Source organism: Pleurodeles waltl, chromosome 3_1 (assembly GCF_031143425.1).
Source record: "Pleurodeles waltl isolate 20211129_DDA chromosome 3_1, aPleWal1.hap1.20221129, whole genome shotgun sequence".
In the NCBI taxonomy this organism is placed as follows: domain Eukaryota; kingdom Metazoa; phylum Chordata; class Amphibia; order Caudata; family Salamandridae; genus Pleurodeles; species Pleurodeles waltl.
The window spans coordinates 1,031,930,866-1,031,956,058 of NC_090440.1; the positions used below are offsets into that span (position 1 = coordinate 1,031,930,866).

At 47.0% G+C, this 25,193-nt stretch overlaps 1 protein-coding gene across 1 annotated transcript in view; it reads right to left on the reverse strand.

The window, feature by feature from the left end:
- The window catches only part of LMLN (leishmanolysin like peptidase), a 407,342-nt gene that overhangs the window by 294,300 nt on the left and 87,849 nt on the right, over positions 1 to 25,193 (reverse strand). Inside the window, exon 8 of the mRNA XM_069224294.1 lies at positions 6,611 to 6,705. Within this exon, the coding sequence (XP_069080395.1) occupies positions 6,611 to 6,705 (95 nt within the window). The remainder of the gene's footprint in view (positions 1 to 6,610; positions 6,706 to 25,193) is intronic.

Below are 25,193 nucleotides of genomic sequence, written 5' to 3' on the forward strand. Positions count from 1 at the left end.
GGCTTTTAAATAGAAAAAATATATTTCTTAATTTATTTTTGGAACCACAAGATTCAAGTTGCAGGTAAGTACTTCAATAGTTTTGTATTTCACACATGTATCAACAGTACTTTGTTTGAAATTGATAAGTTGTACAGTTTTTTTTAAATATTGGCAATAATCTGTTTTAAAACTTGACAGTGCAATTTTCGGAAACAGTTCCTGGGGAAAGAAAAGTTAGAACGTTTTACAGGTAAGTACAACACTTACAGTTCCAGTCTCCGGGGGTTAGGAAGTCCACAGGTTGGGGTTCAAGTCAACCCCAAACACCCACCACCAGCAACACGGGGCCGGCAGGGTGCAGAGGTCAAAGTGTAGGCAAAATTAACATGGGCTCCTATAGAGACAGGGGGCACTCTGTTACAGATCTGCAGGCAGGTAAGTACCCACGTCCTCGGAGGGCCGACCTGAGGGGTTTAAAGCAGCACTTGGGGGGCCACAAATAGGCACCAAACATATACCCTCAGCGGCGCTGGGGCAGTCGGGTGCAAACAAGGTGTCGGGTATCCAATGATTCTCTATGAAGGCAACCCGGGGTCACTCAGAGGCTGCTGGGGAGGTCCAGGAGGTCTTCTCGGGCAAACCACAGAGTGGACAGGGAGAAGGGCCGCCTGCTGAACGTTGCTGCACCGGGGGTCGGTTTCTCCAAGGCCTGGGGGCTGCGGGTACAGTGGGTCTTTAGGCATCGGATATCTTCGTCCGGAGGTTTCGCGGTCAGGGGTTCCTCTGGATTTTATCTGCAGGCATCGCCGTGGAGGGGTGGAGAGATCAACCCAGGGTGGGCACTTGCTTGGAATCGCCCGAGGATTCTCTCTAGCTGGTGAGACCACCTGGACACAGGCCTTGGGCATCGGGTGCAGAGGGCTTAGGACTCACGCATTTCAGGTGAGGTTGAAGTCCTTAAGTTTTTGTTTCTTCTTCGACACAGCCACTGTCCACGGGAGTTCTTGGTCCTTTTGGGGTGCAGGGCAGTCCTCTGAAGCTTGGCAGAGGTCGCTGGTCCCGCTGGATGCATCGCTGTTCTTTTGCAGGTTCTTTGAAGCAGGAGACAGGCCGGTAGGGTTGGGGCCAAGTCAGTTGTCATCTTCCTTCTTCTCTGCTGGGGTTTCAGCTTAGCAGTCCTGTAGGAAGTTGGCTCTGTATGTACTATTTCAAAGTAAGAAATACCATGCACAGAGTCCAAGGGTTTCCCTTAGAGGTAAGATATTGGCAAAAAGAGATAATTCTAATGCTCTATTTTGTGGTAGTGTGGTCGAGCAGTAGGCTTATCAGAGGGTAGTGTTAAGCATTTGTTGTACACACACAGGCAATAAATGAGGAACACACACTCAAAGACAATTCCAGGCCAATAGGTTTTTGTATAGAATAATATATTTTCTTAGTTTATTTTAAGAACCACAGGTTCAAGATTTACAATCAATACTTTAAATGAAAGGTACTTCACTTAGGTATCATAGGAACTTTGAATCAGCAAAATAGCATATACAGTTTTGGCAAAAAAGGCAATAAGCTATTTTAAAACTAGACAGTGCAAATTTCAACAGTTCCTGGGGGAGGTAAGTATTTGTTAGTTTTGCAGGGAAGTAAACCACCTACAGGGTTCAAAGTTGGGTCCAAGGTAGCCCACCGTTGGGGGTTCAGGGCAACCCCAAAGTTACCACACCAACAGCTCAGGGCAGGTCAGGTGCAGAGGTCAAAGTGGTGCCCAAAATACATAGGCTTCAATGGAGAAGGGGGTGCCCCGGTTCCAGTCTGCCAGCAGGTAAATACCCGCGTCTTCGGAGGGCAGACCAGGGGGGTTTTGTAGGGCACTGGGGGGGACACAAGTCAGCACAAAAAGTACACCCTCAGCGGCACGGGGGTGGCCGGGTGCAGAGTGCAAACAGGTGTCGGGTTTGCAATGGAGTTCAATGGGAGACCCGGGGGTCTCTTCAGCGAAGCAGGCAGGCAAGGGGGGGGCTCCTCGGGGTAGCCACCACCTGGGCAAGGGAGAGGGCCACCTGGGGGTCGCTTCTGCACTGGAGGTCGGATCCTTCAGGTCCTGGGGGCTGCGGGTGCACTGTCTTTACCAGGCATCGGGTTCTTAGAAGCAGGCAGTCGCGGTCAGGGGGAGCCGCTGGATTCCCTCTGCAAGTCGCCGGGGGGGGTCAACTCTGGCTGCTCACAGGGTCGCAGTTGCCGGGGAGGCCTCCCTGTAGTGCTGTTTCTCCGCAGGTCGAGCCGGGGGCGTCGGGTGCAGAGTGGAAAGTCTCATGCTTCCGGCGGGAAACGTGCAGGCCTTTAAAAGTTGTTTCTTTGTTGCAAAGTTGTATCTTCTTTGGAGCAGAGCCGCTGACCTCGGGAGTTCTTGCTCCTTTTAGATGCAGGGTAGTCCTCTGAGGCTTCAGAGGTCGCTGGACCCTGTGGAACGCGTCGCTTGAAGTGGGGAGACAGGCTGGTAGGGCTGGGGCCAAAGCAGTTGGTGTCTCCGTCTTCTCTGCAGGGCTTCAGGTCAGCAGTCCTTCGTCTTAGGTTGCAGGAATCTGAGTTCCTAGGTTCTGGGGAGCCCCTAAATACTGAATTTAGGGGGGTGTTTAGGTCCGGAAGGGCAGTAGCCAATGGCTACTGTCCTTGAGGGTGGCTACACCCTCTTTGTGCCTCCTCCCTGAGGGGAGGGGGGCACATCCCTATTCCTATTGGGGGAATCCTCCAAAACCAAGATGGAGGATTTCTAAAAGCAGGGGTCACCTCAGCTCAGGGCACCTTAGGGGCTGTCCTGACTGGTGGGTGACTCCTCCTTGTTTTTCTCATTATCTCCTCTGGACATGCCGCCAAAAGTGGGGGCTGTGTCCAGGGGGCGGGCATCTCCACTATCTGGAGTGCCCTGGGGCATTGTAACACAAAGCCTGAGCCTTTGAGGCTCACTGCTAGGTGTTACAGTTCCTGCAGGGGGGAGGTGTGAAGCACCTCCACCCAGAGCAGGCTTTTGTTTCTGTCCTCAGAGAGCACAAAGGCCCTCACCACATGGGGTCATAAACTCGTCTCTCAGCAGCAGGCTGGCACAGACCAGTCAGTCCTGCACTGAACAATTGGGTAAAATACAGGGGGCATCTCTAAGATGCCCTCTGTGTGCATTTTTTAATAAATCCAAAACTGGCATCAGTGTGGGTTTATTATTCTGAGAAGTTAGATACCAAACTTCCCAGTATTCAGTGTAGCCATTATGGAGCTGTGGAGTTCGTTTTTTACAGACTCCCATACCATATACTCTTATGGCTACCTTGCACTTAAAATGTCTAAGGTTTTGCTTAAGCACTGTAGGGGCATAGTGCTCATGCACCTATGCCCTCACCTGTGGTATAGTGCACCCTGCCTTAGGGCTGTAAGGCCTGCTAGATGGGTGACTTACCTATGCCACAGGCAGTGTGAGGTTGGCATGGCACCCTGAGGGGAGTGCCATGTCGACTTAGTCATTTTCTCCCCACCAGCACACACAAGCTGGCAAGCAGTGTGTCTGTGCTGAGTGAGGGGTCCCTAGGGTGGCATAAGACATGCTTCAGCCCTTAGAGACCTTCCCTGGCATCAGGGCCCTTGGTACCAGGGGTACCAGTTACAAGGGACTTACCTGGGTGCCAGGGTTGTGCCAATTGTGGAGACAATGGTACATTTTAGGTGAAAGAACACTGGTGCTGGGGCCTGGTTAGCAGGGTCCCAGGACACTTCTCAGTCAAGTCAGCATCAGTGTCAGGCAAAAAGTGGGGGGTAACTGCAACAGGGAGCCATTTCCTTACAAGTCCTTCTTGTCAGGTCACCAAAATCTGGTGAGCTGGGTTCAGGGAGGCTCTTAAATCCTAGATTTAGGGGCGTTTTAGGGGTAAGAGGGCAGTAGACAATGGCTACTGTCCCTGAGGGTGGCTACACCCTCTTGCTGCCCACTCCCTTTGGGGAGGCACAAACCTGATCCTATTGGTCCCTGTCCTCCAAACCAAGATGAAGGATTCTACAGGGAGCGGGTCACCTCAGCCCTGGACTCCTTAGGGGTGGTCCTGTCTGGGGTGGTCACTCCTCCTTGTTTTCCCTAATTTTCCTGCCTGTCTTGCCGCCAAAAGTGGGGCTTTGTCTGGAGGGCGGGCAACTCCACTAGCTGGAGTGCCCTGGGGCACTGTAATCCAAGGCTTGAGCCTTTCAGGCTCACCGCCAGCTGTTACAGTTCCTGTAGGGGGGAGGTTTGAAGCACCTCCACCCAGGACAGGCATTGTTTCTGACCACAGAGTGCACAAAGGCTCTCACCCCATGTGGTCAGAAACTTGTCTGAAAGATGGGCAGCTGGCACAGACCGGTCAGTCCTACACTAGTAGTTTGGTTAACATACAGAGGGGGGCATCTCTAAGATGCCCTCTGCGTGCATTTTTTAAATAAATCCCACACTGACATCAATGGGGGTTTATTGTGCTGAGAAGTTTGATATCAAACTTCCCAGTATTCAGTGAAGCCATTATGGAGATGTGGAGTTCCTAAGGACAACCTCCCAGACCATATACTAAATATGGCTACACTGCACTTACAATGTATAAGAATGGACTTAGACACTGTAGGGGGAATACTGCTCATGTAGCTATGCCCTCACCTGTGGTATAGTGCACCCTGCCTTAGGGGTGTAAGGCCTGCTAGAGGGGTGTCTTACCTATGCCACAGGCAGTGGTTTGTGGGCATGGCACCCTGAGAGCGGTGCCATGTTGACTTTGCCTTTTTCTCCCCACCAGCACACACAAGCTGCAAAGGCAGTGTACATGTGCTGGTTAAAGGGTCCCCTAAGGTGGCATAATACATGCTGCAGCCCTTGTGGACCTTCCCTGGCCACAGGGCCCTTGGTACCATGGGTACCTTTTACAAGGGACATAACTGTGTGCCAGGGTTGTGCTGATTGTGGAAACAATGGTGCAGATTTTGGGAAAGAACATTGGTGCTGCGGCCTGGATAGCAGGATCCCAGCACACTTTCAATCAAAGTTGGCATCAACACTAGGCAAAATGTGGGAGGTAACCATGCCAACAGTGGCACTTTCCTACAAGTATATATAACTTTTTTCCTGTGGAGGCAACGCTGGTGTGGTGCAAGGTGAAACCGGAAGCATTCCTTGGTCAAAGGCTGCCAAATTCAGACTCACCAGCAGAAATCCACAGGGTCCAATACACACATGGGGCCAGAGGCACATCAAAGGGAACAATAGTTAGCCCAAAACAATGCCATCATGGAATGCAGGAATAAGGCAGGATTGGCTGGCATCAGTATAGGGACTGTAAAAGGTAAGAGTGCAGAGGTGTTTGATGCCACACAGGCATTGGAAGTCAAGTGCTCCAAAGTGACCAACATCGAGACCCCCAAACAAAGTTGTGGTGTGTTGTCATCCCTCCTCCTCTTCTTGCGCTTTTTCTTCTTTTCCTCCAAAGATTTAGAAGGCAGCAAAAAGCCCAACATCAAGGCCAATCTCCACCTCGACTAAATGTAATCCAGATGCTTGTTGCACGGGCAGGCCAAAAAAAGCTTGGTCTAGCACTCCTTAATGGCCTTGACATGCATGAGGTTGCATTATTCGCACAACTTTAAGCTGTGCTCACCCCTGAACAGCATATGCAGATTTCAGGAGCAAGTACGATATGGACATTATCCATTGCCATTATCCGTTGCAGTAACTAAAACATTTAAATCCTGATTTCTTTGAGGGAGACATCCCTACACACTACACAGAAGAACATATTTTTTGGACATACAAAACATTAAAATTCATGGGCAGCATCTCCAAGTTTGTGTCAGAGTCAAGGGCAGTCGACAACTACTGAGAGGAGTGGGGTGGGCAAATGAGTGGGGGTGGGTGCAAGGAGGGGGTAAATAAAAAATAAAAAAAATAATAAAAAATAAAAAACTTACCTTGCTTGCAAGGTGACGTCTTCCTCGCTCAGTTTCCATCTTCTGTCCAGGCTCCAACTCCCTTAACCAATTGTAGCTCCCAAGAGCATGGGAGGTCTGTGCTTGCTCTCAACCTAGCTGTCCAGGACAGCTAGGTTGAGAGATTTAAAGTGAACATGTCTGACTGGCTGTCGCAAGACGGCCGGCAAAGGGACATGCACACTTTAAACAAGTGCACAGGCAGCCCACCACTCCTGCCTTCTCCTGGCACTTAGTTTGCCCCACCCTGACCTGACACTTGGTTAGGGCGAAGGATGAAAAATAAAATGGTGATGAACTAACAGTATCACCATTTTATTTTTCATCTCTCAGCAGTGTCTAGGGGCATTTTTGACAGTGTATAATGGAAGAACAACCCCTGATCAGAGTGCAGAAAAAAGGGAATCAACATCGGTGTGTCTCAATGACGCCACAAAGGAGCAACTTCTTGCATCAAAATGGAGCCAGTGCCACCTACAGGTGCAGGAATGCTATAAAAAGTTTCCAGATCCAGCCTGGCACCTGAGAATATTCAAAAGGTGGGAAATGTGCAGATCGAAGTACTCATCAGAATTAAAATAAATACACACTTTCCTAACTAATGTAACAAAACAACACTATTATAAGTTAGATAGCATTTAAATACCTGTCATTAAAAGGTGGCAATCCATTCGGATGTCTAGCTGTCAAAGGCTTTCCATTATCATCGTAGTAGAAAGCAAAAAGGCCTGCGGAAAAACCCTTTAAAACAAAGCATTTTAGGAAAATTATGTCACTCTCAAGAAAAACACAGCTTAAAATGAAAATGACGGTTATTTCAAAAGAAAAGTATGTGAAATACTTTTCACACCCATTCAGAATTAACATTTGTAACAACTTGGCAATGTGTGTGCTCTTCTAAATGTGTAAAAATGTCAGAATGGTTGTGTGATAAGGTCTCCAGCTGTACACCGATCAACCTGATGCAGCTGTGTATAACGTTGCTGCACTCAGCATCAGTATCATAACAATGGCCTCAAAACCTAGGTATTCGTTGGAAGCGCTTTGCTTGAAACAGCTCTCTTTAGTAGTAGGCAGGCATGTCGCCTTATGAAAGCCAAGAGAAGAAAAGATATTTGGGACTAAAAGCAATCACGGTTGTGTGGAACAACTGGTTTGAAAATAAAATACTAAACAGGGAAGAAAACTTTTTAAAAGCCTGCACTATACATAAGTGTAGCAAGGGACGTGGTCCACTCCCTAACTGTTCCATCCAGTCAGATAGGCACCACAGACTAATGAGTTAGACAGCAGAAACTGTAGTCTTCCATCCATCTGCCCCCCAATAATAAGTTCCATTTTAAGAAACGCAACCACAGCAAGCCACTTACTCCGGTCATCCAGGAATGGGGCTGAAAGTCGTCTACAGGTTTAAGAGACAGAAGGGATCCTAGAAACAAAACATATAAAAGCGGCTCTTTCAAATACCAGAAGAAACAGGTGTCTCCTCACAAAGTTTCTGACATGATGAGAAGGGGAAAAAAATTGAAAGTTTTTTTCCAAGTAACCTTGAGCCAGAATATGCATTCATGAGAAAAAGAGAATACAAACTGAGAAGGCAGAAAGGGAAGTGGAGCTACCGAAGCTCGCCCTGGGTCACGGAGAGAAACTCACTAATGTGTACACAGAGTACGTAGAAAGGAAGAAAACAAGTTACTTACCTGTAACTACAGTTATCCAGTATTGGTATCTTTCATAAATTCACATGCTTGAATCATCCCCGTCGTCGAAGTGGGAGTCCCACGGTACATAAAATAGCAATAAATAATAAATAAAAATGTTTTGCCATAGGCTATAATGGAGCCAGAGCTTGCTCATATAGCCTATCCATGTCCTTTTGGGAAAGGACCCAAACCTGCCTGCTGTCCAATCAGGCACCAGCACCCTCTAGAACCTTCTCCAGAGAAGCTCCCATCCTCAGATTTTCCAGCACGAGAGTGAAAAATTAAAACCTGAGAGGAAATGCGAGCATCAAAGGGGAGGCGGGTGGGTCGCATGTGAATTTATGAAAGATACCAATACTGGATAACTGTAGTTACAGGTAAGTAACTTGTTTTCTTATCCAGTATTGGATCTTTCATAAATTCACATGCTTGAATCTGAATAGACAGCAGTATGGTTGATAAACATTGTATCCAGCGTGGGTGGAGGGTGCGAGCATGAAGACCCTCTATCTCAAATATAAATAATAATAATCATAATAATAATAACAATCATAGAAAACTCATACATTTCTGACCGTGAGTTACGAAGCAATACAGATACTTTAAGTACGTGTATATATATATATATATATATATATATATATATATATATATAAAATTCATGTATATGCATACACATTCATAAGTACATACATACACTTGACATTCACATGGAAGCATAATAGAAAAATGGTTATTTGTATCTCAAACCATATGACTATGACCAAGGAAATGTCTCACCTTAATGAAAGAGATGGCGTAGCACAGCTTGTCCTACTAGAGAGTCTGTTCTTTGTGATGACTCCAAACAATAGTGCTGCGTAAAGGAGTGCGTAGTTTTCCATGTCGCAGCCTGGCAAATTTTTTCAAGGGCAATACCTTGAAACAAAGCAGCAGATGTGGAGACTGCTCTTGTGGAGTGGGCTCTCGGGCGCCTAGTCAAGGGTTTTCCTGCCTTGGTGTGACAAAATTGGATTGTTGAAGAAATCCATCGGGCTATAGTGGCCTTGGTTACTCCTGTTCCCTGACGTCCCAGAGAATAAGATACTAGGAGTTGGTCTGATTTCCTGATGTGCTTGGTACTTTGCAGGTAAAATTTTAGGCATCGTTTAATGTCCAAAGAATGGAGAGTTCTCTCTATCGTAGTAGGGTTTGGAAAAAAGGTTCGTAGAATAACGGGTTCATTGAGGTGGAACGAAGATGGAACTTTGGGAATATATTTGGGATTGGTTCGGAGCATAACGAAATCCTCAGAAAAAACTAAAAAAGGTTCTTTAGTAGTGAACGCCTGTATATCACTGACTCTTCTGGTAGAGGTGAGAGCGAGCAAGGTTGACACTTTCCAGGTGATGTACTTGAGTTCAGCTCTATGGATGGGTTCAAAAGGGGCTTTCATGAGTTGGGAGAGAACAATATTAAGATGCCACTCTGGCGGGGGTAAGCGTACAGGAGGAAAGGTGCGGAACAGCCCTTTCATAAACTGTTTGATGACTCTGGTTGAACCAATAGACGGCATGTTAGCCGATCGTCTGTAAGAGGCTATAGCTGCTAGGTGAATCTTGACTGCTGCATAGGAAAGACCAGCTTTGGAAAGGGAGAGCAGGTAAGGAAGAATTTGCTCAGGATTGATTTGAAATGGGTGAAAGTTGTTCTGAGAACACCAAACACAGAACCTCTTCCATTTTAGTTTGTATCTCTTGTTCGTGCTCTCTGCTCGTGCTTTCGATAATATGAGCCTACATTCTTGGTCGATGTTCATATCTTGGAACTCTCTGAACTCAGGAGCCAAGCATGCAAGTGCAGTGAAGTTGGGTCGGGATGTAAGATGAGACCCTGATTCTTCGATAGAAGATTGTGGTTGCAAGGGAGACGGACTGGATTGGCTATTGACCGGAGGAGCTCCGTGTACCAGTACTGCCTCGGCCACTTGGGGGCTATGAGAATGATCTTGCAGCATTCGGTCTTCAGTTTCCTGAGGAGTCTGGGAATCAGTGGAATGGGGGGAAAAGCGTATGCAAAGATCCCGGACCATCTTATCAAAAGAGCATTTCCCCACGACCCCGGGAGTGGGTATCGACTGGCGTAAAACTGGCATTTGGTGTTCAGATTGGTGGCAAACAGGTCTAGGATCGGCCGACCCCATCGTTGGAAAATGCTCTCGAGTATGGTCTGGTTGAGTTCCCACTCGTGACAGTGGTCGTCTGTCCTGCTGAGAGAGTCCACTAGAGCATTGTTGACCCCCGCCAGGTGCTCTGCCCGGAGGCGGACGTTGTTCCATGTGAGCCAGTTCCAGACAGACTGAGCTTCCCTTGAGAGGGATCTTGTTCCTCCCTGCTTGTTGATGTAGAACATGCTTGTTGTGTTGTCTGTTCTGACGAACACTGATGATCCTGCGATGCGTGGCAGAAAAGCTTTGAGCGTAAGATGAATCGCCTTCAGTTCTAACAGATTTATGTGCATTTCTTTTTGGAGCTTGGACCATCTGCCTTGAATCCGCATGTCCTGTAAGTGGCCTCCCCATTCTTCCAAGGAGGTGTCCGTGGTGATAACGAAATCTGCTATTGGTGCCAGAAAGGTTAGACCGTGGGAGAGGTGGTTGATGTGAGACCACCATTCTAACATCTGCCGAATCCTTGGTGTGATGGTTATTAAGTCGTCTAAGGATCCTTGTGACTGGGTCCATTGAGGTTGTAGTTCTTCTTGTAGAGGCCTCATTTTGAGTCTTGCCAGCGGTACTAGGACTATGGCTGAGGAAATCATGCCCAGAAGCGATTTGAATAGTCGTACTGAAACAAACTTTCTTGCGGAGATTGTGACAGCCAATTGGGTCAGCTTCTGCTGCCTTGCTAGGGTATGATATGCCTTGTTTTGGATAGTGTCCAATTCTGCTCCCAGGAAAACTCTCCTGCGTGCGGGAAACACGACTGACTTTTGTAGGTTCACTGTTAGACCCAAACTGTTGAATAGTCTTAGGCAGGCATCTGTGGCTTTTGAGGCTAGTAGAGATGACGGAGCTTTTATGAGCCATTCGTCCAGGTAAGGGAACACCTGGAAACCCTTGCTTCTGAGGGAGGCTGCGACTGGGGCAAGGCATTTCGTGAAGATTCTCGGAGCTGATCTGAGGCCAAATGGCAGGACTCTGAATTGATAATGGGCACCGGCTACTGTAAAACAGAGATATTTGCGAAGTTTTTGGTGTATTGGAACGTGGAAGTAGGCGTCCTGGAGATCTAAAGTGGTCATAAAATCTCCAGGATTCAAGAGGTGCAAGATATCTGACAGTGTGATCATCCTGAAGGATTGTTTCCGAAGGAACTTGTTGAGTTTCCTGAGGTCTAATATAGGACGCCACTCTCCTGACTTCTTCCTTATGAGGAAAAAACAGGAGTAGAATCCGAGACCCCGTTGCTGCAGAGGAACTGTCTCTATAGCCCCTTTGGCCAGAAGGCTGAAGACTTCCGCTTGAAGCAGACGAAGGTGGAGAGAGCTGCCTGATGTTGGTGGGTGAAGCGGTGGCTTTTGTGTGAACTCCAGGGTATGACCTCTTGCCACTATATCCAGCACCCACTTGTCTGAGGTTATCTTCTTCCACTCTTGGATGAAGTTGGAAATGTTTGCTCCTATTTGTTGATGTTGCGGGCATTGAGGGAGCATAGCCGGTGCCTGTGGAAGATCATTGCTTTCTGGGTTGATCTCTGGATTGTGTACCCTGCCTTCGTTTCCCTCCTTGTCTGCTATAGGAGGCAGTCGATGATTGCCTGTACTGCTGGTGGTATGAAGGCCTGTACTGGGATTGCTGGTATTGTCTATGAAAGGAACCTCGAAATGAGGTGAAACCTCTCCCTCTAGCCCCTCGAAAGGGCTGCTTCCTGTACTGCAGGGTACCCAGGGACTTGCCGTGTCTGTGTCCGTCTTAATGGTTTGAAGTGCGTCATCCACATGTTTGCCAAACAGATTCCTCATCGTAAGGCATGTCTAGAATTCGGGACTGCACTTCTGGTCTGAAAGATGTGGCCTTGAGCCAACCTTGTCGTCGTAAGACAGCGGCACCCGCTAATTGAGCGCAGTCAATAATCTCTTCCGACACGCACGCTCACCTCCTGTAGGATCTTTCGTGCCTCTTCTTGCTTATTTTCTGGGATGAGGTCCAGGAAAGGTTGCATGTCGGACCACATTTGACGATCATATCGGCCTAAAATTGCTAATGAATTTGCTGCCCTGACAGTGATTGCAGACATGGAGGAGAATCTCTTGCCTAGATGGATTTTTGGAGCGTCTTTGAGCAGCCTGTGAGATGACCGAATCAGGCTTTGGATGGCCAGTAAGGCATGCCGGAGAATCTTGGGTTGCCTTATATTTTTTATCCAGTTTTTGTGGAACTGGAGGAACCATAGCCGGATTCCGCATAATTTTTGTTCCCTCGCTCCATATGTAATCAATAATCGGAATGGACCGTACCGACTTCCGTGATTGTTCTTTGAAATCATGCAGGAAACATTCCGATTGGGAGACCGATGTTGGTAGGTGGAAACGTACTGCGGCTCTGTCCATAAGATTATGGAAACCACCTATGTCCTCGGGCGGAGAATCAGAGGGGCGAGGAGGTGGTGGAGAAGGAGTGGGGGCCAAGTAATCATCCCATTCCTTGGTAGGATGTTGTGGAGTGGAAATTTCTCCTTCTTCTTGTTCTTCTTCCCCTGAAGTAGAACCTTCATCTCTGGGGGGTGCAGGTAACACCGAATGTGATGTTGATCTTGGAGTAGCTGGAGGAGGAGGAGCATTAACTGGCGTCACCGTAGAGACCGGCGCCGGTGGTTGACCTTCCGCTGGAAACCTTCTCCTATAATCCTGAAGCATGGATTGTAAATCCTGGATTAAGGAGGAAGGCATTTGTACGGTGTCTCTGTGTTGAGGCTCTCATGTTTCATAGTATTGGTCCTGATGAGAGTAGTATGGTTGATACTGTTCATACTCATCCTCTTCATCGTCATCTTGGTATTTGACATGGAGCTGCGAAGGGCTATGTGCATCTCCGAAAGGACCTTCGTCCGATTCCTCCCAGTCAAGAAGATGACTGGGTAGTAAAGCCGACCCCTTGTTTGGAGATGTGTCGGTTGGATAAATGTCCTGTGCAGGTAGATTTCTGATGCTGACCATGGCTCGGAGATCTGGAGACCTGGAAGAGGTAGGAGTGGCCTCAACCTGTCTACTAGGCATCACTGCTGTCGATGGCGTGAAAGTTGATGCAGCCGTGGATGGTACAGATTTTTCCGTTGACGGTGACGTCGCCGACGATTGTTTCGCCGACAATGGTTTCGCCGATGGTAGTGTCGTCGACGGTAGTTTCATTGACCCCGTCGATGGCGATAGCGCCGATGAGAATGGCGTCGCTGAAGTTATAGTCGACGGGGCAGTCGTCGACGGTGCCGATGGAGTCTGGAGAGAGGGGATCCTCCACCTTACCGTCGATGTTAAGGTCGTCGACGCTGACGACGGTCTCGTCGACGATGAAGTGGAGACGGTAGATGTAGGTACCGTCGTCGTCGTCACGGTCGTCGACGGTGTTGTTGTCGTTGATCTAATTTTCAGAGTCATTTTTCCAGAAGTGGAAGGCTCTGACGAAGGAGATAGATGGTAGGACTCCTTCATTTGAAGAGGAGAGGAAGGCTCAGAGGAGACTGAAGTCTGTAAGCCCTTCCCATGAGATTTCTGCCTCTTCCTGGATTTCTCTATGTGGCCTAGGTCCTCAGATCTGGACCTTTTATGTGGCCTCTCTGACCCACTCTCCTCACCTGAAGTACAGGATTTGGCCTGTAACCATGTCAGGAGCCTGCCCTCCCAGTCTCTGAGGGTCTTTGTGGAGAAGGTGCGACATATTTTGCAGTCCTTAACCGGATGTTGTGGGTAGAGACAGTACAAACAGTCTTTATGTGGGTCATCCACATGGAGCCTTTTCTTCCCACAGGTCTTTCAAGGGCGGAAAAGGCCTTTTCTAGAAGAATCTGACATATTTGAAGCTTTCTTGAGAGAAAATCTCTGAAGTAGAAGAAAAAACTGAGCAGAGCTCAGGGAGACTCCCTTCACACGACATGCAGTAGAAAATCTGAGGAAGGGAGCTTCTCTGGAGAAGGGTCTAGAGGGTGCTGGTGCCTGATTGGACAGCAGGCAGGTCTGGGTCCTTTCACAAAAGGACATGGATAGGCTATATGAGCAAGCTCTGGCTCCATTATAGCCTATGGCAAAAAAAAATTATTTATTATTTATTGCTATTTTATGTACCGTGGGACTCCCACTTAGACGACGGGGATGATTCAAGCATGTGAATTTATGAAAGATCCAATACTGGATAACGGACATTTTAGTTAAAAGAATGTGACATGAGCCCCATTTTAATATGACCACCTGATTAACGTCTCATACTAATATTTGTGATTTGCAATAGTGATTTGTGATGGCCTGGATAGTGGGCCAGTATCACTACCTACCATATGATCTTTGCAAATATAAAAGCTTTTATTCGTTTTTGCTTCTATCTTTACAGCTAACAGACAATGAGATTCTAAAGCAAACTGATTATCCCAAAAGTCCCTTTCGTCATGTATTTGTTGAGAATTTAAAGGTAAAACGGGGTCTCCAGGGACAGAGTTTGCTAAACTTGTCTCCAGTTTTACCCAATGAGCAGCAGCGGTTTTCTGGAAGCTGGGACAGATAATTTACCTTTCTAAACCTAGCTGTAGAATAGAAGGGGAAAGTGCAGCTTTGGCCAATGATGGTGTCATAATGGTAACAGCTGTTGTGACTGATCCAGTGGGTTCTAGCCCCTTACTGCTGGGAGCTGAACATTCTCTATACCCTGAAAGATAAAAAAAACAAAAACATGCGGAGACAAAAGGGATTTCTTTGCGACCAAATCAACAGAGGAATAAAAAGACACCATACCAGAGAATTTGGATGTTGCCAGCCTAATCCTGTCACAGAGAGAGGTGGTCATGGAAGAAGTGAAGGGGTGCGTGGCATACAGTGTACAGGAGATGGGTTTTTCAGAGCACTGAAACCTGGAATCAGGGAGACACGACACCAGGCCTGATTCAAAACACTGGGACCACCTCAGACGAGGTATAGTTACATCTCACACACAGATGAAGGAGAAAGTGGAGATTCACGAAAATGAGGCAAGAGCTTTGAGTCACAGAATAATGGACATGCCTTCCCAAGGTGGCTTTACAAGGAAAGAAAGTAAAGCTACAAAGATTTGTACAGGAAAGTTTCTGGGGGATGATTAAAGCTCCACATTAACATAACATTGTGGGATTTTCCACAATGTCCAGGGCAATCATTGAAAGGGAGATCGCCGGGGGTCGGCCTCTTGCAAGCCAACAGTGAATGACTGGGGGTGGTGGAGGTTGGAGGATCCCTGGCAGACGTGCCACACAGCCCAAACACTGGCAGGACCGTACACCCAGGGAGCGGCCGCAGGCGAAGCCCCATGGCAGGAGGCCAGGCGCCCTGGGGCAGGCAAGAACTCTCCCCAGCACTTGCAAAATAGCCTAGAAACATCCTAAAAGAAGGTACTCGGGCTGCAGCTTTTTCCCCAGTGATGTTTGCCTGCCCCCGCACGGAATGAACATTGCCCTGGCCCTGAATGCCAACGGCTGGGACCCCAGCAAGGCCCGCTGCAGGAACACCCCTCCGTCTTCCCCCCTCACTAGACAACATCAAGAAAGCGCCCTCAAGGCTCCCCCCCCCCTGAATGAGACACTACAGCTTTAACTGGGACAGCAAGCGATCGACTTACCCCCTGAGACACCCCCCTCACATGTGAGGAGTGTTAGAGACAGTATGGGGCCATACAAACAAGTGATAAACAGAAATGCAGAGTAAGGCAGAGGGATACTAAAGTATACATCAGAGGGACTGAAACAGAGGGCCCTAATTTGTAGAGGGGGACAGAGGAGGCCACAAACTAAATGCGCCTCATGTTGGGGCCAATAGATGCAGACCACCCGGAGGTGGCAGAACCTTTTCTCAGGGCCATAACAGAGGCAATCTGTGACCTTAAGAAGACCCTTAAGCCCAAAATAGTCGCTGTGATAGTGGCTGTAACTCTCCTCAGGGCGCACTTCAAGAAGATTTCCGAAAAAAATCACAGCAGCAGAGTCTCACATACACCAACTACAATCCACCTCCAAAAATCCAGAGTAGCAAGTCCAATACCTGAGGAAACAACACACAGCCATGGCAGCAAAACTCAAATATCAAGAGGGCAGAGCCTGCAGGAACAGTATCAGAGTGGTTGGGGTCCCCGAGGGGGCAGAGGGATGCAGAGTGGAGCTTTTTCTGGAGGATCTTACAAACAACATCCTGAATCCTAAGCGCCTCTCTAACTTTTTTTCAATCAAACAGGCACACAGGGTGCCCATACTGCCATCTAAACCAGGTACCCCATCACAGATGATCATAGCCCGGATCTTTAATTATCGTGATCGGGATGAGTTCCTACAGGCCCCTCGATCCCAGGGGAACTTGGTATATGAAAACGCAACAATTAATTTTTTTCCTGGACTTTACCCTATAGGTATAACGTCAGCGACACAGTTTTGATGAAGTGAAAAAAGTGCTCTTAGCAAAAGAACTCAAGCACATGATGCTGTATGCAGCAAGGCTCTGAGTGGTGGCAGAGGGTAAATCATGGCACATCACCACGCCACAGAAGGCCAGGGATTGGCTCAAGGGCTGGCGCTTGCCTGGGCGGAAGGCACATGGAGAGGCAAGGAAGGGACGCTCAAGCGAATGATGACCATCCAACATGTGGAGATGACCAACCAAGACAGAGAGAGCCACACAGGAGACCTAATCGATGGTCCCAAACGAACAATCATAACTTTGGTGTCTTACCCGCCTGAGCGACCCGTATGGCCACTGCGAGACATCGGTGACTACACCTGAGAACCAGACACACCTTAGATATAGCTGAACCGAAATGGATGTAAATACCTATTGTTTGAGGGATAGGGGTTAGGACGGGAGCTCAATACCATCTACCTGCAGTTCTGAAGATGATCTGTTACGCGGGGGTGGTGCGATACGGTGTTGTGCAGCTTGCTGTGCTGGCGCTTACCAACCCTAGATAGTCGATATGGGCAACAGGCGCTCCGCAAATTGGGGGAGTGGGCAGTTGTAGCCTAAAATGCAGGTTAGCAGGGTGGGGGGGGGGTTGTTTCTTAAACGACGACAGTGTGGTTACTTCACAATGTTGAAATTGTACGCTTTATCTACTTTTAGCTTTTTAGCTTTTAGTCAAGGGGACATGGGGAGGAGTGCCGCTCAACAATGTGGCAAATGGGACTGATTCTTAAATAGCCCTCAGATATCACAGAGACGCATAAATGCACTGCTTTGAAGGTTGTGAAGTAAAACATCAATGGCCTAGGCAACAAAATAAAATGCACCATAGTACTACATCTCTCTATATCTTAAGAGGCATGCCCCAGACCTGGTCCTCCTACAGCAGACTCACCTAAAAGGTAACCGCTATAAGGCACTCGACTGCTTTGGGTATACTCCTCAGGCTCATGCAGGATTTACCTCTAGCTCAAGGGGTACTGGCATACTCACCAGAACCTCACTACCATATATGCCAGGGCGCACCTGGAGTGAGCCCCTAGGTAGATATGTTGCGCAAACTGTTACAAGGGAGGGGCAAACATTGAATATCTGCTTGGTGTACATTCCACTGAGGCTCCATGCAGACACAGTGCTGGCACTGAACGCTCTCTTGCTTGGCATGTCACCTGGCATCCTCATACTAGGGCCGACATGAATGATATAATAAACACAGAAAACCACAGCTTATCTAGATCATCTCGGGAACTAACTAGTCAGCTTGGGGCGTTTATGGCCGCAATGGTGCTAGTGGATTTGTTGCCCGAACACAAACCCGGGTTGCATCAATGTACCTACCTCTCAGCTGTGGACGGCAGCTGTTCCCACTTTGATCATACCTTCACCCACAGCGTAAGCTCAGGCCTCTTCTGCATTGCAATACATAGGGCACACGGCATATCGGACCACTCTACAGTGGAAGTGCTGCTTCAAGGTCCCCTTAGAGAGTCCTGGCTGCTTCCCAGAACAGATCCCTGGCACTTCAAGGAGGAAACATTTGTAGAACACATTAGGACACTAAGCAATATTTTAAAAAGAATGAGGGAACAGCTGGCACGGCTTGCGTCCTATGGGAAGCTTTTAAGGTGGTAATTCAAGGCCAGGCGAAAGCCCTGATAGGTGGTGCACGGATGGAAAAGTGACTTACTGGTGTCACACTAGAAAGGGAGATCGAGCTATTGGAAACCCAGGTGCTAAAGGAGGCAACACCTGACTCAAGACTGGGTCACTAACTTCGCCTAAAGCAACAGGAGTTGGGGGACCTTTCGGGAAACAAAGCCCGAGCATATGCGATAGCAGTACAACGTCGACTGTATGCCGTAGGTGACAAAACAAACTAACAGCCTGGCTCAAGAAGAGGGACAGGGGTAGGAACTGGGTCCGAGAAATCACAGACCTAAGCAGAGCTCTCCACACACCAGGGACAGCCACACCCAAGGCCTTTGCAACCTAGTACAAGAATGCCTATCACAGTCTGCCTCTGGCAGATCGAGGGAGGATTGTGAGAATCTTCTTAGGGGTCTCTCCCATCCTACTCTCTCTGCGGACGATAGGGAGGAACTGGAAAACAAAAATACCTTACAGTGGAGGAGATAGGAGTGGCCATCCAAGAATTACAATCCTGGAAAGCAGCCAGCCCTAACAGCCTGCCAGTTGAACTCTACACCATCAGACCAGGTAGCGAAGTCCATGTTAAATATGCTTAAGACCGCTAGAGAAGTGGGCTGCTTGCTGGAAGATAAGAGGTTGGCAACCATTGTGGTCATCCCTAATGCAGGTAAGCAGACTGTGGCATGTAGCTCCTATAGGTCCATCTCACTTCTAAATTTAGAGGCCAAGGTGCTGGTAAAGGCCCTAGCCAACAGACTGAAAATGGTAATAATCTTGATAATATATCCTTATCAATCAGGCTTTATGCCTCTCTGAAGCACCACTTCCATCTAAGATGCCTACATGGGGTATTACACATGACTTCTGCCCAACCACTGGAAAAGGCTGCACTGCTATCGCTGAACACCCGCATGGTATTCAAGATGGCAGTCGACCCGGAGATCCTTTAAGAAGCTCTGGTGCTTTGGATCCTTTATCCATAAATATCCTTATTTAAGCCCTGCCATCCTCCCTCAAGCCAACTAGCATCGCAATAAGACTAAAATGTGGCTAAGATTAATGCACATTTGAAGAACTCAAGCTTTACCTACATGAAGGACCAGAGATTTTGATGCCGTTCTCCTCTCCATCATCCTTGCCTCGGTGACTTTGATCTGCAGCATCTGTGCACACCTATATGGTGTGAACCTTTGATCCTGGTGCCTTGTCCGTATGGTGAGTTTCTCTAGGGCACTGCATTGGAGTAGCCTGTCTGCTTGGAGCCTATGTATGTTCATCCTCATCCAGGGGTGGCCTTTCTGCTCTGCGGCTAATTCCCTCAACTCTCTTTGTGGCCCTGGTCCCCTTCTGGTAGAGCTGCGGGCTGGCCAGCACTGCTGCTGCGCTTCGATCGGCCTTCTCCGCCCTGGCAGGTGTTGTTACTGGCTGCTGGCCCGCCTTCCTCTCTCCTATCCTAATGATATTGCGGCCTGCCTGCTCAGCGCTATCTGCAAGGGCCTCTGGTCGCACCGTAAGCTGATCGCAGCAACGGGGCGGCTTAGAGGCTTTGATCCCGTCCTCATCTGTGCCCTAGCGGGGCTTGCATTGACCACTGGCCCACCTGCTTTTCTCTCCCCTCTTCTGGTGACGTCTGCCGGGCGGCCCCAGTTGCTGCAGGGGTACTATCTAGATGCCTGCAATGGCCTGCCTCGGTGCCCAACTCGCAAACGGCATAGATGTCTGCTGCACTGATCCTGATGGGACGCTTCCTGTGGGTACAGGACTGGGGACGCTATATTTACATTGATCTGGGTTTCTAAGCTCAGAAGCCCTCCATTTTGGCGACCTCTCAACCCTCCCCCTCATGTACACCGCAGCTTAAAATGGCGATTTGTCTCCACTAGTTGAAATGAACAGAGAACTGTGCCTTCACATTTACATGTAAAGTGAAGATAGTCCTTTAAGGTCTTCAACTCCTGTAGTTGAAATAGACATAGGACTTATCTTTCAACCGTTCACTACAAGGAAAGAAGGACTTCAGGCTCATAATTGCAGCTACAATTCAGAAGCCCTTTTGGAGCAGCCATATTGCTACACCTATATATCCCTTAACAATAAATCCTCTACCTAGAAAATCTTTTGACGACACAGGAATTTCTCTGCCACTCAACTGGAGGGCATTAACGAACATCTAATTGTTAGTTTGGATAAAGTGTGCATTGATCACCTGCTTACACCTGGATCCACCCTCAGTCAGCCACTACTTACCTACAACCTGATGTACCAATTGTCACCATGGAGTCTGACAACTTAAACCCTACTGACTACTTACAGCCACAATTAGGCCGTAATGCATTCACGATTGCCTACCCCCCAACCTATCCAAAAACGCAGCAAAAAACTTCACACAAACTTCTTAAAAGAAATCCTGAAACACTCATCTCTGACAACTATTTTTGTCACAATAAAGGATTGGTAGTCAATGATCTTATCTTTTTCACCAATAAAAGGGCACAATGGAGAAAAGCCATTACTTCATCACTCAAGATTAACACATTTAGGAAAACACCACATGGCCTTATAATATCCATAACATCTTCACTGTTCTTCATGGCCTATGCTACCATCTGTCTCTACAATAATGGAAATGTTCACATTCAAACATTGGACTGTAACTTAGAACTTTTTGATGAGATATTCTTGAGGATCAAAAATATGATATCAAAAATGCCCCCATCACCTCTGAAAGTTTACTTCTCCCCTCACGTGCCATGATGGAAACTCAGGCATTTCCCAGAACTCCTTCTATCATATCACCTATCTCACATCATGACCACTCTCTCCACTCCAATATGTGAACCTTCATCGACAACCCCATATCACCTTCCTGACTAAAGGTCTTCGATCCAGTTATCTAACCTGTCTGGACCTATGGCTCATCAAATCAATATTACCCACAGTGCTAGAATTAGTAACAGACCTTGCGAGGAAACATGCTTGGATACTATCCTGCCTACCCTGCTAAATGATATACCCTCTTCGCTCCCATCTGCCACCCAAATGTTGAACCACTTGATTATTCCGGTCACCAATCTGTCATCAACGATAGCATCGGGTTGGCCTATCTATTTGCGGCCCTGACCAAACTGGGGTTCGGCCCGCGGTTCTGCACTTGGATCAAGCTTCTTTATCGAGACCCGATGGCAAGGGTCAACGGCACCTTATCACGCTTGTTCACCCAGCACAAGGACACTAGGCTGGGATGCCCACTGTCTCCAATGGTGTTTGCTCTGGTTCTAGAGCCTCTTGTGGTCTGGATCCGCCAAGATCCACTTATTAAGGGTATTAGAGGCGACTGGCAAGAGCATATCTCTGTATATGCAGATGATATACGGCTATACACTGCACAACCCAACCTCACAGAAGACAGATTAGTACATATCTTTCAAATCTTCAGTGAATATTCGGGGTACCAGATCAACTGGGATAAATCCCGGATCTTTCCCCTTGCTGGAGGTACCCCCGCCCTACCATTAAGGTCTGTAGTCCTAACAATTAGAGACAGGTTCACATACCTAGGCATCTATATTACGCAAGATGCTGAGGATTTAATGACAAAAAAAACAGTACCCCCAGCTAGAGAGTTCGCTGAATTACGTGGGCCACTGGAGGAGGCTCCCAGTGTCCCTAATGGGTAGGGCTGAGCTCTAAGATGATGGTCCTCCTCTGCTTGATTTATGTCCTGCAAAACACACCTTCCAAAATACCACAAGTCTTTTGGGATGGAGGGAGCTCACGGATAGCATTGCGTACGCTCCAGAAGGGAGTATTTGAAGGGGGCATAGCAGTGCCAGATGTGAGGAAATTCTACTGGGCAGTCCAACTGATTATTATTAATGACTGGGTGTTTGCAAATAGAGACAAGCCTACATACAGAGTGGACCGCCAAGCAATGGGTAGCCATTACTACCCATCTCTGCTCTATCGCAGGGGAAAGGGAACTTCTCACCCACACATGATATGGTATGGCTAGGGCAGAAAGCCAAAAGATTTCTGAGCTGGGAAGACAAATTAATGGAAAGAACCCTGTTATGGGACAGCAACTTGCTGCAGGAAGTTGGGGACCTGAAGGGCATCCACAAATGGGGATTATTGGGCATTAACTATTTGGGGGCTAGCTGGAGGGACCGAGCTCTGATTACCTTTGAGGAACTGCAAAGGGAATATGAAATGGCACAGATTGAAAGGTTTTGTTATTTACAGATGTGCCACGCACTGAGGGGACATATTCTGGAGGGGGAAGAGCTGCCAGAATACACACCTCTAGTGGACTGACTGTTGTTGGATCCTATTACCCCCAAAGTAACCTCATTAACATATAACAAAATAATGAATAATTCCCCTGACCCCTTGCAGACTCTGAGGGAGTCCTGGGAGGTATACTTGGGGCTAATCGAAGACGATGACTTGGTGGAGGCAATCCAGAGTCCTAGAGAAATAGCAATCCTTGCCAGTTTCCAGCTGATACAACTAAGGTTACTATATAGATCTTACTCATGAAGATCACTGATGCACCATATAGGGAGATGCACCACCAACCTGTGCTTTAGGGGGCATGGCGAAGTAGGCGCTTTCTTTCACATACTATAGTTATGTCCTAAAATCCAACAATACTGGAAGGAAATAGTACAGGTTAAGTTTAGAGTCATGGGCCTTGTTATACCGTTGCAGACGAGGTGGCATATACTATGCATAACTGGGGAAGAAGTATTGCCCAAACACCAAAAGAAATGGTTAATATGGTTAATGCTGGAAGCAGGAGTGGCCAAAAGGAACATAGCAAGGGCATTGGGAGTGAATAGCTCTCCAAGAGTGGCAGACTGGGAAGCGGACCTGGACTGGTGCCAATGAACTGAGAAGGTAATTTACCAGAGCCGAGGTTGCCCAAAGAAGTGGGGGAAGGTGTGCGGCCATTGGACTGGAAAATAAAGGGCTTCTAAGGTGACATCGCAGTCAGGGTCCTGATGGGCACTGGAGAACATTTTGAACTGTACTGGAATGTGACTGTCAAAATACTTCATGCATTTTGAATGCCTGGCTTTTATGGATGTTGAGAACATGCTATGTTACTCTCCTTGTCGTCCTAGTCGGGATTCTGATTACTTGAACTTGTTGGTGTATGCTAATCAATTGCTTAATAAAAACATTTCCAAAAAAAAGTTAAGGATGGGAAGGCAGTCTAGTTTCACTGCGAGTATCCAACAGCCTCCTGAAGGTTATACTGGTTAATTTTCATTTTACTGTTCTTTAAAAAGATAGCAGCCCTTTTTTAATTTTGAAAAGTCACCTAATAATGAACAGTGGCTAAAACAATTCTTTCATAAGCCTTTTTTTTTTTTTTTTAACAAGGAAAGTAAAAGAAAAAGCAAGCAATCAAGCTAGATAGGATGCATCCTAAAGATGTTGGAAAACTAACACTGTATATTTGAGGGAGTATACACCACCAGTATCCGATTATGCTGTGTCAGTGACAGTTGCCCCAGTTAATTTTGTTCAGACGAGATGCTCTAATTTATGTATTAATGGTTTCTATTCTGCTACAGGTGTGGCGTGAGGGTTACATATGGTTTCAATGGATTACAGGTAAGCAGCTTTTCCTTCTTCAGGGGATCTCCCTGATAACCATAACCACTGAACAGAATGGCAAGCCCATACCAAACGTCAAACAATGGAAAAAGAAATCATGATCTACCCAAGGAGATTTCTTAAGAACGCTTGGCCTACCTGGGTATCTGGTCTTGAATCTGCATCAAGACAAATAACAGACTTGTAAATGAGTGAAATTAATGCACTGTAACCACCTGACAAATTTCTACTACGAGGATTTTCCTAAACAAGCTGGAGGACACACCTATAACCCAAGACAATGAATCTTGGGTGAATCCAGTAAGGATCTATTAGCTTACCAATAACAGAGAACTATAAAAGACAGTCAATCTAGCAGAGGATGGCTTTGAAATGGACATTTGCAAACAGATCTATAGTTTACATATAGAGCCAGGCTTATGAATGTCTTTGGTCTTATGAAGAAAAAAAACTTAAGTACCAATGGTTTGTGGGAAAATAAGTCCTGAATGTCATTAACCATTCTTGCAGATGTGATAGCTACAAAAAAAAAAAAACTACCTACTGAAGTATGCTGCAATGAGGCTCTAAGAACAGGATCGAAGGGTGGGCTATTCGTTTTGAAAGAACCACATTACCTTCCCAAGCAGGAGAACTCTTATAATGGGTACCTTCAAGAAAAAACTTTTAAGAGGCACATTTTTAAAAGCTGTGACAGCAGCAAGATGAATCTTTAATGAAGATAACTGCAAGCCACAGCTGGCCACATAGAGTAGTCATGGAAGTACTATTTCCTGAAACGCATATATGTTGATTTTTCTTTTTTTTTTTTTTGTTCATCAGATGCAGAGTCGATTCCATTTGAAGACACAGGAAGCTCTAGCAGATGCACGCTTCATTTTTAATATGTCCATACAGTCCTGAGGATTTTGAGCCTTGCAACATCAAAGGAGAGACTGTTTTGAGGCAGGGGATAGAGACAGACTGCACTGCACACTGTTGGCGGTACTTGCACCACACACTGCTCATGGAGACAAGTTTGCGGTACTAGGAAAATGCAGGATGACATTGAACCCAGAAGCCACAAGATCTGGGGAGCAGTTACTTGCGATGTCTTCAGAAGATGACACTTCAAACAGATAACATTTGCTCCCCATAAGTGTACACTTTTGCCATTTGTGATTTGAAGCCAAATGTAATGACCTTCGGTTCATAATGTTAGCTTCTGACAAAAAACCTCAGGAGTTCTCTATATTTCTAATTTATTGGAATATGGAAATTATGTTGAATGTCCAAAAGAAGAGACTTCCTTCTACTTCAGTAGCCTAGGTGTCTTCAACATTGAATGCCTCACAGCTTCAAATGCCTCAACTTAGAACCTCTTCTCAGCAGCAAAAATGTGGCAACTGTCCTTCTCCTAGTCCTGAAGTTCTGTTGCGCACATCCCCTTGTCTAGCATTAAGGTAGACTTAGTTTAAGGACAACATTTAAAATGTTTCCCTACATTTGTTGGCTATATTAAAGTCCAGAAGGAATTTGAATTCTTACGTTGGTCCCTTTTTGCAAACCACAGTAAAAGGAATAAATTGCTATTACTTTTTAGGAAGAAGG